Source organism: Etheostoma spectabile, chromosome 22 (genome assembly GCF_008692095.1).
Source record: "Etheostoma spectabile isolate EspeVRDwgs_2016 chromosome 22, UIUC_Espe_1.0, whole genome shotgun sequence".
NCBI classification, from domain to species: Eukaryota; Metazoa; Chordata; class Actinopteri; order Perciformes; family Percidae; genus Etheostoma; species Etheostoma spectabile.
This window is the reverse complement of record NC_045754.1, coordinates 10405200-10418762: the sequence shown is the minus strand read 5'-3', so window position 1 is coordinate 10418762 and position 13563 is coordinate 10405200. Positions and strand designations below refer to the sequence as shown.

General features: G+C 39.4%; 1 protein-coding gene and 1 long non-coding RNA gene across 2 annotated transcripts in view; both read right to left on the bottom strand.

Annotated features, from left to right (window-relative positions):
- The window catches only part of ptprn2 (protein tyrosine phosphatase receptor type N2), a 125020-nt gene that overhangs the window by 36895 nt on the left and 74562 nt on the right, over positions 1 to 13563 (bottom strand). The window contains exon 11 of the mRNA XM_032504341.1: positions 11512 to 11576. Within this exon, the coding sequence (XP_032360232.1) occupies positions 11512 to 11576 (65 nt within the window). The remainder of the gene's footprint in view (positions 1 to 11511; positions 11577 to 13563) is intronic.
- Positions 11806 to 13563, bottom strand: part of LOC116672462 (uncharacterized) — a 19390-nt gene continuing 17632 nt past the window's right edge. The window contains exon 3 of the long non-coding RNA XR_004327554.1: positions 11806 to 11816. This is a non-coding gene — a long non-coding RNA (uncharacterized LOC116672462). The remainder of the gene's footprint in view (positions 11817 to 13563) is intronic.

Sequence of the window (13563 nt, the reverse complement as noted above, 5' to 3'; positions counted from 1 at the left end):
TTGTGGAGTGGCAAGCGGCCAGGAAGGCTAGATCTGTTCCAAAGCGATCTCACTTGACAGGCACTGGCTGTGTCTGCACTGGAGGCAAGCGCTCTGATTTCTCTCTTTAATTACTGCAAATCGGAGGAGCCACAGCCCATGCTAATGAAGCCACACCAATCAGCTGGGACAGAGTCGGGGGACCTCGCAGTGCAAAACAATCCTCTGCACGAACAGAGCTGACACTCTGCCTGGCCAGCGCCGCAGCCTCCCTGTGTGTCTCTCTGTCTGTCTGTCTCACAGCTCTAGCAGATTTATAATAGTAGTCTGCCCCCGAGCCAAACCAAGCAGTGCTGCTTGTCGAAAGACACCTCTGTGAATCCCTAATGAGGCTGCTGCCCCAGCTGTACTGTAGTATGGTAGCAGCCGCTTGTTTGCCGTTCACATCTCCCATCGCTTCAAACCACAACCTCTGACAACATTACAAACCATGGCTGATCAGAAAATCTAAAGGCAGAATTAATTATGATTTATGTCAAGATTTTGATGGCTCTGTAACATAATAATACGCTCACGGCTCATTATTGTAAATGCATATAATCAATCTAGCCTATTTTCACCCACAAACATAATTACCCTGTATGGCATTTTTTCCCCTCCTTCTTCAAAGTGAATAACGTAATTAATGGTGACTTACATATGATCACATGTGTTCATGGACCTGGAATGCCAAGGTCCTTTTGCTGTTTCCAACAATGAAATGTGATTCCTTTTATTAATTCTTGATGTTGACAAAGCTTTGAAAAATGACACACTTTATGTGTTCTTTTTCTTAAAATTATTAAGATTAATACAGATTAATTAAAATTAATTAAGTGGGAGATGTTGAGTTTCGTCAGTGAGTTGTCAATGCTCTAGATAAAATGTGCATAAAAATGGTTACTGTTTGACATATGGTTATTGTGTGTTTTTAAGCTGCATACATGTTACTGTGCTCTGGTGTGAAGTATGATTCGGGCTTGGTGTACTTGTAGCAGCTTCTGTTTCTGTACAGGTATCTGTACAGATATCCACCTGCATCGCGTCGGTTGTTAGCTGCATCTGTGCATTTGATGAGCATGTTTGTGAATGTCAATAGGCATGTTGGCATGGACATGACTGTGATATGTAAAGCAAAAATCCGATCACAGTAGGATGCTTCTCCAGTTCACAGCACAATATCAGATGTCTGATCTTTGCCACTGCTTTTTACCTTCACACATTCACCATGTTAGCGATGATTGCATATATGAGGATGAAAGACAACATATACTGCAGCAATCACATTAGGGAATTGGCTTTGGTTCATGGATAAAGGGCCTAATTATTCTCAGTTATTGATGGATATTAGACTAAATAACAGGTACAGATCCAGGTAAAGAAAAAAAACAATTTTAATAAAGTTTCTTATCACATGAGAGGATCTGGTATGCGAGTAGCCGTTTGAACTGAAATCGTATAGCTACTGTAGGTATAGCCTAATATATGTCAAAATGCTCTTTAAATGACTTATATTATACAAAACCATATTTTTTTAATTTTGAGTTTTTAGGCTATTGTGCTTCCATAGCATGTCTTCTTTCAGACTATTGGGATAAAAACATCCAAAATACACATTTACATGTTTATCTTACGCCACTTGTCTATTTGCTGCTGTAAATTTAAAACAATTTCAGAAAAGTTGTAATACAAAAATACATTTCTTACTGAAAGTAATCAATTGGGAGTGTCATGTGTCATGTTTATATATGTTAGTTAAAAGTGTTTTGCCCTATGTAATGTCTTGCAAAATGTAAGATATTTTATAAGCCATCAAAGGCCAGAAATGTCCACTTCAGTAGCACTTATGTACACCAAACTTTCCAGTTTCATTCCAATCTATATTCTGAAGGGTTAAATAGAGGGATTTGTTCAGATATCCTTAATATCCTGATTTATGTAACATTGTATCCCGAAAAACATGGTAAAAAGTTTTTTTTTTGCTATAAAAACACTACAAACACTACATTCTGATTTATGGAGTGATGAAAAGAAAAATCCAAATTCCCTCTGTAAAAACATTTCACTCTAATATGTCAAAAATTAAAACAACAATTTGGAAACTAGCTTTATCCAATGTTCAGAAATCAGTTCTGTATGCATATTTAGCAAGATAATGCCTTATTTGCATATTTTAACAGAAAACTTGTAAGACAATACATTTTTGTTTTAATGTCAGTAATCGACTAGGGAATTTTCATGTTGATAACTTTTAGTTAACTTTTTTTCCCATTCACCTGGGGTGTTGTGTCTAAATATCCCCAGCCCGGTAAAGTAGAGTATTTTCCAGCAGTTAATACAACCAGTTGATGCTCTAAAGCCATTTATAAGCAGAGTGGTCTAGTTTCATTTCATGCTTTATCACCACAAATGGAAGATATTAGGACCGCCTCCCAAGTCAAGGTCATCATATAAAAGACCTAAATGAAGAGCTCATCAAGCAATTTAGTTGACCTTGCCATGCAGAAAGTAACTAGCAGTTACAGCAGGATTCACAATTACAGTCAATTAAAGTCAATAAAAGATGATACGACAGTTGATTACACTTAATTTGCTGAGAGAAAAGTAGTTTTAGTATTGTGCGCTTACTGCGCAATAATTAATCTGATTTACATCAATCACAAACTCCAAATGTGTACTTTGCCCTAAAGAAATCTGTGACTAATTTATACAAGATAATTCTATCAAGATAAACACATGACTACTATATATTCTTTCATGATATATCATATTTTTTTTAAATACATTGTCGCCTTAAGCAGCAAAATCTGATCAATACTCTCAACTCAAACCGTATTTCCAACAACTAAACCCTACAGATACTCTGGACTGAATTTACTTAAACTGATACTTCTGCCCTAATTTTGTTGTGACGTTAAAAAGATTACCATGGGCCACCGATTAGCCTGAAGCAACTGCTTTTCCTGCTGCTGTCAACGTTAAGGTGCCAGATGCGTTAGGCAAGTAGCCGCATGATAAATGGCAGAAGGTGAGAGCTCTATGGCTGGGACCGGGAGCACCCTGCCCCTACATCCTGCTGCCAGTCCCTTGGCATGCAGCTCGTCAGGCCAAATGGCAGCCACATACCACTTCAACGCTGACATTTAAAACCTCTGCCGTGCTATCCAGCTGTGGACACCGCAGGTCCCCCCACCACCACCCTCAGTCTCCCCCAGGCACCCAGCCCTCAACCCCACTGCCGCTGCTGCCAGACACCAGTCGAAAAATTAACATACACAGCCTTTAGTTCAAACAAATGTGGCATTGTTTACAATGAACGTGCATGATGATGTTATACCTGCAGATCTAAGTTACCTGATACTTTAAAAAGGGGGCAGATTACTGGTATTTATAAATTCTGGGCAAAAGCGGGTGTAGGCCTATCGTATGAGTCAGACACATCTTATGAGTTATCAGCGGTAGAGTGAATGGCTCTGTTCTGCTTTTTATTGGAGGATTTCAAACGCCACCAACCCCAGCTAAACGTGTCAGCTGAGAGTGTTATGTTTGCAAAATTATCTGCTAGTCCTCATCCTAAAAGCCTTTTTTCTTGTAGCATTGTAATGTGAAAACATACTGTTTGAAAATGCAAACAATGAAGCATAAATCTAACCTCCATCTTGCTTAACCTATTGCGAGAACTAAGTAGCTAAGCAGAATTATATTAGAAATAAATAACAGTCTTGTCTTATATCGTTTCTTATGATACCTTTGTTACTAGAACCAACACATGTTAAACTGCCTTACAACAACAATGCTGTTTTTTATTTCTATGTCTTCTAAATGAATAATGAGGATGTAACATTTTCAAGTGTATTCTGTATTTATGAGCCTTTTTTTCTCAATTTGCCTCATGAAGCTAATGTTAGCTTAAGTATCTGGTTAGCTACAACTGACAAAAGCTGGCTAGAAATGAGAGGCTTGCTTTTTTCTACCAGTGAAATCAAAAATACACTCAAAGATTTAAAGATTGACAGGCCTAGGAACAGTTACTAGGAGGGTTAGGGTTGGGGCTTAGAAAACAGTCAACTGTTTGTCTCAACACTTCTGCAATACTTAGAACTAACACCGAAAATAACCACTAAAGAGATAAATCGGGGAAACAAACCAAATGATCTATTAAAGCATTAATTTGTGCACATTTGGATCAAAACATTATTTTGAAAAAAAACACCCACACAGATGATTTTTAGTTGTTTTGGCTGATTAGACCTCTGCTCAGGTTGAGGGTGGGCCACAGCTTAGATGGGAATGTTTTACGTTACAAATTCCATGTACCAATAAGATTGATAAAGCTGTCATTTGTCCTGCCCTAACAGGTGCAAAAAAGCTAACAGGAGGCTCAGAAAGATGTCAATCAATCAGTCTATACACACCCACACAGTCCTGAGAAGAGGTCCAATCAGCCAGAATAACTGAAATCACCTATGTGGGTGATGGGTGTCCAGGGCCTTCAAGAAGTGCAACCGCTGAAAAGTAGTTCATGTTAGGGACCTCACTGATGCATTTTCACACATTTTATAGGCTTTATATCCAGTGTGGTATTGTTTTTAAAGCTGCATTAGGATCCAATAGCAGTCTACTAAGTACTACTAGAATTTACCAGCAGCACAGAAATCATGAGCTGTCCTGCTCCAGGGAGAGATGAGTTCAATAATTTCCACATAGGGAATTTACTGAGGCGAAGATGGAATGGAAGCACCAGGGTGTCCAGTCAGTCTCTGGCTGCAGTCGCGAGTCATTATTTCTTCTTAAAATATGCCAGGCCAGTCAACCTGCACCACAAGGATGTCATTTGAGCTATTAAGTCTGCTTTGAAACTCGTGGAACTATCCAAATATGTATTTCTCTTCGGGTTCACTGCACCCTCAAACCGGCTGTTTGGGGGAGAATTATCAAAACTCCAGAGCTAAATTGGTCATCTTAGAAATGATAAGGTAACACTTACTGTATGTCATTCTAATCACACACATACTGTGTGTATTTGAATAGGCTTAAACTGCAATAGTGAAACCACAGCACAGCTACTTTGACTAAAACCGAAACAGCCTAAACAAACAGTAAAGTTTTGGTGTCAACAGGTTAAAGTCAAAGCTCAAGGGCCTCTCTTGACCCCTATTCATGTATCTGCCCCGTTAATTGGATCAGCTCCAAAAGTTAATGAGTTCTTCCTTGCTACGCCCTTCCAAAAAGGTCCATGAAAATCAGGCCAGACGTTGTTTCTGTAATCCTGCTGACAAAAAAACAAATGAACCGACAGACCAACTAACAAACCAACAAATAAACAGATAAACCGATATGAAAACAGACCTGGAATCAAAAACCTTTGTTTTTGTTTTACTTTGAAGAAACCATGCTAACCATTGTTAGTTAGCACTATTTGTAGTTATTGTGAGAAATGCAAGAAAACAATGACGGAAAAGAATGAATGCTTGAAAGCATTGATTGGAGATTGACAACTTATAACAGTGGATTTAGCTTCGATTTTATCTAAACCTCCATACACCTCCAAGACAACCTTGGTGTTGAGCTTATTTTCTTCCAAGAAGATGAGTATACCAGAAAAAAAATCTTATTTAATTCCTTACAAAAGGCAGAAGAATTGCCCTTCAACCAGCTGAGTAAAAATATCACTGTGACCATACCAACTATACACAGTGCCCGTATCTTACTTTAACAAAGGCAGCGGAACATAAAAGAAAGAAAAGGTAGGAAAGTAAACACTTTACATTCTGACACTTAAAAACAGACAAGTTCACCCTCACCCGGGGGAACACACGTCATGATATATAGAGAGGCAAATACCAAACTGCATGGCATGGTATCAAAGGCATTTCTGCAGTCCAAAGGTCAGGTGATGGTAAAAGGTTGCTGAGAAACAGAGCTGCTGGATGGTCTTTCATCAGTGGGAGGCAGCTGGAGTCGCCAAAGAGGCAGTGTTAGTCAGGGCTCCAGGCACAGTGGGGCTGCTCCAATATGACATTTCACATCCAGATCTGCCACAGTAATGGCATTTTAGCCACTTTTAAAACAGCCAGATTGGCCTTCCTGCACTGTTGAAATTCTTATAGACGGCACATTTTTTTCATTGTTTGGGTTTTATTACAGTGTCTGAAGGAAATTGGATAGGTTGTCAATGTGGAAAAGGCAATTGAGGGCCAATGTAGAAATGATTTGATGATACAAATACAAAAACAGTACATATATATACCCACTATACAACACAAGGATGGGTAGAAAGTATACCCTGCAGTGCAGCCCAGAAACTCTCATTTCCTCTGAGGAGCCACACTCAGACACTTAAATGAGAATAAGAGATCTTGAAAATTAACATAAATATATATTTTTCTCATCTTGTGATTCCTTAAAAAAAAAAAACAGCTTGCAAAACTAGCGTGGGGAAATATGTTTTGAAGTAAAGCATATACAGCCATGCTGTTACAAGATCAATTTGTACAACTCTTATCACAGTTTTTTTTCAGCCTGTGTATCTGTCTCTTCTTTCTGGTAGGAAATGGTCAGTGGTTTCCCTTTGAAGTCCCCTCTGAAATGATTTGTCCCATTCGCTTGGAGGAATTGCATTCGCTGATGGTTGCACATGGTGTTTGTTGTTAAGTGGTATTGCCTGACAACCACATGAATATTGTTATGAGTATAACAATCTGTAAATAAATATTCATGTGAAAAATTGTTCCAGCAAAACAAAATGCAATGCTGCAATGCTGCCGGTACATTATATGAAATGTACATTTGCAACAGAAGCAGGGACAAACACTAACACAATTATTTTACTCCACAGTCATGCTTGTGGCTCTGTGAGACTGCAATTGCTTGTACTGGCTGACCTAAATGCTAACGTTAGCATGCTAAAATGCTCACAATGACAATGCTAACATGCCTGCTGTATGTTTAACAGGTATTTTTTAACACCATTCATGTGTGTTAGCATGCTAAAATTTGCAAATTAGCACAAAGCACAGCGGAGTATCATGGGAATGTTATTAGCTCTAATTTTTGGATCAGCACAAAATGAGGGGATTTTAATGATTTATTAAAAATGTATTTACAATAACTTATAACAATAACAATTTATTTCATCAGTAAATTGCTGTTAAATGACAAAACCCATCTTTGAGAGCATCACAAGCTTTACCACTTTCAAGTAAATGCACCATTTAGTCCTGGCTATGTTGTTTTTCCGACAACAGCAATGACAAGTGCTAGTTTGTCTTTGGCGGCAGACTGTTGTACGTCCCAGTGTTGGAATCCTCTACAATGAAATACAGTCCAACTTTTACATTGTTTAGCTGTTAGCATTTTAACCTTGTTTAATCCAGCTACTAGCTATGGTAGTCTAACGTTACCTGCTTCCAAGTGTAACGTTAATGTTATCTAGTGTGATATGTAGCGATACTGCCTCTAACGTCTGTTTCGGAGCATCAGAGAGAAGCACAGGCATTTATGAGGCACTGAAATGAGGCACCAAAATCTGCGTTGCTATTCCGTCCGGTGGATACCAATCATTTAGGCACCGGTGACATATTAGCACCAGGGTTTGGTACCCAACCCCGGCTTTAAACCTCCTATTCTTGGGTAACTCAACTACCAACTGCAGCTGGAAATGCGTTGCCTGTATCTGTTCACAGCAACACTCCATAGAGATGTATTAGCCTACTTTAAGTAACAGCGACAATAAACGTTTATTTCACACTATTATGGTTAAACCTTGCAATTAACGTAGATGGTTTATAGAAAGATAGTAGTTTATAAAAAAGATGAAAACATTCTTACTGTAAACTATTTTGCTGTTGACGAATCATACTTGAAACCTGATGCACCGTCGTATTGTTTGAGGAAGCCTGTCAGAACAGATGTGCTCTTGCATTAATTATACACAGGATATTGGAAAGAAAGCCTTCAAATCCATTGTAAGGGGGCATCATTACATGTGACCTTTCACTGAGATGAGTTTTGCCTCTGTGCCTCTGCACATAGTTCTTTCATTAGAAATACGTGAGCTTTCGTCCACCATAAAATGATGGCAGTTCCTCTAGATTGACACATGACAAGATGATAAACTAATGTTTATTTCACTTGCATCCACTTCCTTTAGCTAGAGTAAGAGCAAATGGAAAACCAAAAAACAATAACTTAAACAGTGACACACACAGTCATGAGCACTTAAGCCCTACACATACCAGTCACAGTATGCATTAAAGACACTGTAGCCAAACAAATATTTATACAGTACACATTTACTGTGCTGTACATGCGTACGCACAACCAAGCACACACGTGCACAGTGCAGAGACTCCCTGCCTGCCATATATGATTTACATTTAGTGGTTGAATAATTAGTTGACATGCAGCTCAGGGAATTCTATACTTAATGAGAGCCTCTTACCAGAAGTTTTTTTCCAGAGTTATCTTGAACAGGAGAATGTTGTCAAAATGTCAATGAATCTCACTTTAACTACCAACGTAATCACATAGGGACCATCTCATAATGAACAGGCAGGCCAAATCTGGAGATATGTGCATTCATGTTGCTGTGTATTTACAAATATTGGCATTAAGAAAATGGAACTCTGGGAATACATTACTATTGGTTCAATACAGATGTCCAGTTTAACATGTTTTACAGATCATTTGGTATTCTAGCTGTTCAAAGCAATTTCTAATCAAGCAGGTATATTGATGAATGTTCACTTTAATATTTAACTTGGAAACTATTTGGTGATTAAATATCCCTTCACAAGCACTAAATAAGATTTTAAGGGCATTAACTCACTTCTTCAGTACACAGGAAGATATTTCCAAGCTAGATTTGTTATTTCCATCCATCCTTTGGGCTCACATTCAGTATGAGGATTGTAGAATACTCTGTCCTTTTTCTGACTAACCATAGCAAGCAAGCTTGCAAGAATCATCTGACCCATATGTCCCTCCCTTTCAAAAAACATCTTTCCGAGCCTCCCTTTTATTCCCTCTCCACGCTCCCCACTGGTACCGGCCATGCTGTGTCTATGGCTGCCAGCAAAAGCAACCCTTTTTGCCTAATGCATGGCCGCTGTCTCCAGCATGGAGGGGTTGACTCACCGACCCCCCTCCTGCACGGAAAAAGATACGAGGAGGCGGTGAGGGATGCACAGTCACAGGGCTTTGTGCAGTTTAGGAATGATGCTAGTTTAGGAAACAATGTATGGTATGATCTGCCAGGTCTTATTTCCACACAGAGTACTAAGTGTCTGATAATTGCACGGATATATGTATTTTATATGTGTGGTTTCAATGTATGAATACAGCCAGTTGCTGTCAAAGCTGCAAAGAGGCCAAATAATCAACCGTGCATTTCTTTCCACTTCACTTCTTTTTTTCCCTCGCAGTTTTCACACATTTACAGGACTCACAAATTGCTGTGAGAGGACCTCCATTTGCCTTTTGGGTTTCCACAAGAGTGCAGCTCCCACTTGGGAAACAGCTGTTAAAAAGAATGATAGTCATAAAACACATTGCTTATGCCCCAAACATAAATACCTTATTTGTGAAAAACTAAAATGTAATTTTTCTGTTGTTCTTTTTACTATAGAAAGCTGACTTCCCTGTGATCTATAATGGAGTAGATATCGCTCAGCCTATTGACTGATGTCTCCTTCCCCCCACTTTGACATTTGCTTATCCTCGTCCGCATCTATCGCTATTGACGTTTGCTCTATCTGGACATCTTCCTAAGCTGTTTTGTCATTTGTCACCTCTTAAATAAAAATGGAGGGGGAGTTGTCAGAGATAAGACTTAATGATACCAACCACATTGATGGTTTTATACAAGCTTGTGGAAAGAATACTGTCTGTGAAAAGTACAGATACTTTACAGATAATTTCCAGCTTTATACCTCCTATGGACATTTGGATTTAACCCAGCATATTCCTATTTTTGTTACTAATAAGCAGGCTAAAGAAGACCTATTCTGCAACCTCTAGCATGCATTCACCCAAAATTGTGGACAATTTACTGAAAGCAGGCTTTTGGTTTAACACCTTTTAAACTAATGTATTTAAAGAGCCCACTCCACAGGCTCTCCTGTCAAAAGCTACTATTTTCCCGACTTACCCTCAATTCTCCACTACTTGGATACAAACTGGTGAGATCACACACATCCACATTAGTGCTGTTGCTAAAAAAACGCCCTCAGAGTGCGTTTTCAGGGTTTATTCTTTGCCAACTCTTTATTTGTAGTACAGTAAATGCCGCACTTCCTCGACATGCATTTCTATAAACAGTATCTGCCGTAGATTTTCTCCCCATGAGGTGGAAGACAGATTCTTCCTTTCCTCCCTCCTTCTTTCCATCTCACCCTCCCTCACCCTGGCTCCTGCAGAGAAGCTATTATTGCAGCTAATTATCTACAAATAGGCCCAATATGACAAACACAGCCCTATACCAGTGCTGGCTAAGCACAGGAATCTGTCTAAGTGGGAATAAAAGAATAAAAGGAGGCGAAGAGAGGCAGACAAAGAACAGGACAAAAGTCACAGTGAAGAAAAAAGAAAGAAAACGGGATTCAGAGATAATTAAGAAGAACGTGATAAAGACACAATGTGGAATAAGATCAGAGAAAATGTGGTGCTAAAAAAGATATAAGTGGGAGGCAGATGGGCGAAGAAAGGCAGTGACACCAAAAGGAAGACAGCATAGAAGGGTCTAACACAGGGAAATGATCTTGTCTATGCAGAATGTGACGGTTGTTGCCAATGGCAACTGCCCTGCGCTGCACAGGCCACATCCATTTAGCTCCCAGCATGCCTCATGATCAGGGCAACTCAGGGGTCTAAGGCTGTTTCTCATTTACATAGAGAAACTCATTTACCAGGCGAGCATGGAGGGCTATGACGCATCAATGGGTGCTTGATTAGATCCTTACTGCTGATACATATGAATATTTATCAGTGTTCAATGAATACACGTTTACTCTCCTTTCATCTAGATCATCCTGAGTGTCCTCCTGCTCTTCTCTTAATTCTCTCCAATGAATATGTCACAGGAGATCAGGGCTCCCGACAAAGTGACAGCACTCAAGATAATTCGGTTATTGTTGCTCTACTGTGATAATCAACACTTACTTTACATTTTTACAAAATGCATCACGCTTTTGTCTTGTTGTGTTTTATTTGCCATTTGTCTAGAGACCTTAAGGAAATGAATATGGGAGACAATAATCAAAGCAACATACTTAAAAGGATGTGTGTTTGGAATTCATTGTTGCTGCAGATTATTGTTTGGCTGCACAACTGAAACTGCAGGGGTGATCCGGATGCCAAGGCAAACTGGAATCACAGTTATTCCGTCCCATGAGCCCAAACACCGAAGAATCACACAATCACAAGCACACCCACTCTTTTTTTTCTTTTACACACAGAGCTGAACAACAAATATTTTTAGAGAGTATGACTTACATCACTAACTCCAGCCTCCACTATCTTCAGGCCTGTCTCCTTCTCCAGCTGCTGCTTCTGTTGGACTGCACAGGAGACAAAAACAGAGGAGGTGTTGAGTATGAGCAGTGGATGACAAAGTAGCAGATTTTTCTGTTCCTGAGGCAAAACAAGTGGTCAGTGAAACTGAGAATGATGCAATAGATGTACAGTAACAGCATGAGTCAGATGTCAAACTGGTCAGAGAAACTCACCAGCCACTACACATACACACACACAAACACACAGAAATTCTTGAACAAGAGGAGAAAGGGGAAAAACACTATCTTGAGGGTAAGACAGAAAGCAGTACTCTTGCTGACAGGAGTCTGTGGTGGCACTGTGGAGGAATGTTGCAGTGTGTGGGCAGTAGGCCTATGGCAGGTAAGAGCCTACAGCCATGCTAGTGGTTTTGTGAGGCTATACTTAGGCACAGTGAGCCTTTCGGTTAAATGCTAATATTAAATGCTATAGCTAGCATGTTGACATGCTCATAATGACAATGTTAACATGCTGATGTTTAAGCTGGATTTATGGTTGACATAAGGGCTTAACGGGAGGAGGTTCAATTTCTGTTTGTTGTTTGTTGTCGGATTTCACCCGTTGATATCACCATTGCAACACCAGACATATGTACATGATCAGGTCATATCGAGATTCAATTTTCACCGCAGTAACCAAATTTGTGAATATGGAAGTATTCTATGTGGTCGCTGTATTTATGTTGTTTTCATTCACTGTGATAGGCAAGGCAAGGCAAGGCAAGGCAAGGCAGCTTTATTTGTATAGCACATTTCAGCAACAGGGCAATTCAAAATGCTTTACACGAAATCAGTTAAACAGAAAAACCAAGTACAAACAGTTAAAATCATAAGCATTAAAAACTAAAAAACACATGAATAGACAGTTAAAAACAAAATAGAAACATTAGGACACATAAAACACAAGAATAAAAGTTACAGTGCATAAGAAATTTAAAGAAATGAGCATTCATTTAAAGAAAGGCAGAGCAAAAAAAGAAAGGTCTTCTGCCTTGATTTAAAAGAACTGAGAGTAGCAGCGGATCTAAGGTTTCTGGGAGTTTATTCCAGATATGAGGAGCATAGAAACTGAAAGCTGCTTCACGTTTGTTCTGACTCTGGGGACAGAAAGTAGACCGTCCCAGATGACCTGAGAGGTCTGGGCGGGTCATAGGGTAGTAGCAGATCAGAAATGTATTTGGACCTAAACCGTTAGGGATTATAAACTAGCAAGAGTACTTTGAAATCAATTATTTGGACAACAGGAAGCCGTGTAAAGATTTCAGAACGGGAGATGTGACCAGTCTCTTGGTCTTAGTGAGGACTCGAGCAGCAGCGTTCTGAATCAGCTGTAGCTGTCTGATTGATTTTTTAGGGAGACCGTAAAGACCCGTTACAGTAGTCAAGTCTACTGAAGATGAAAGCATGGACCAGTTTTTCCAAGTCGTTACACTATACACATAGTCCTTTAACCCTTGATATATTCTAAGGTGATAGTAGGCTGACTTTGTAATTGTCAATGGGCTGTTAAAATCCAGGTCTGAGTCCATGACTACAACAAGATTCTGGCTTTGTCTGTTGTTTTAAAATTGTTGTTTGAAGCTGAGCGCAGACTTTTAATCGTTCCTCTTTTTTCCAAAAACAAACACCTCAGTTTTTCTTCATTTAATTCAGGAAGTTCTGGCACATCCAGTCGTTAATTTGTCGATGCACTTAGTCAGTTTTGTATTGGATATAGTCCCTGGCGATAAGGTTATGTAAATTTGTGTGTCGTCCGCATAACTATGGTAACTTATTTTGTTTCTCCATAATTGAGCCAGTGGAAGCATGTAGATGTTAATCAGAAGAGGCCCCAGAATGGAGCCTTGCGGAACTCCGCACGTCATATTTGTACGCTCCGATGCATAATTACCTATAGACCCAAAGTAATCCCTATTCTTTAGGTAGGATTCAATAAGTTTAGTACTAAGCCAGAAAGTCCTACCCAGTTTTCCAATCGGTCTAGTAGTATGTC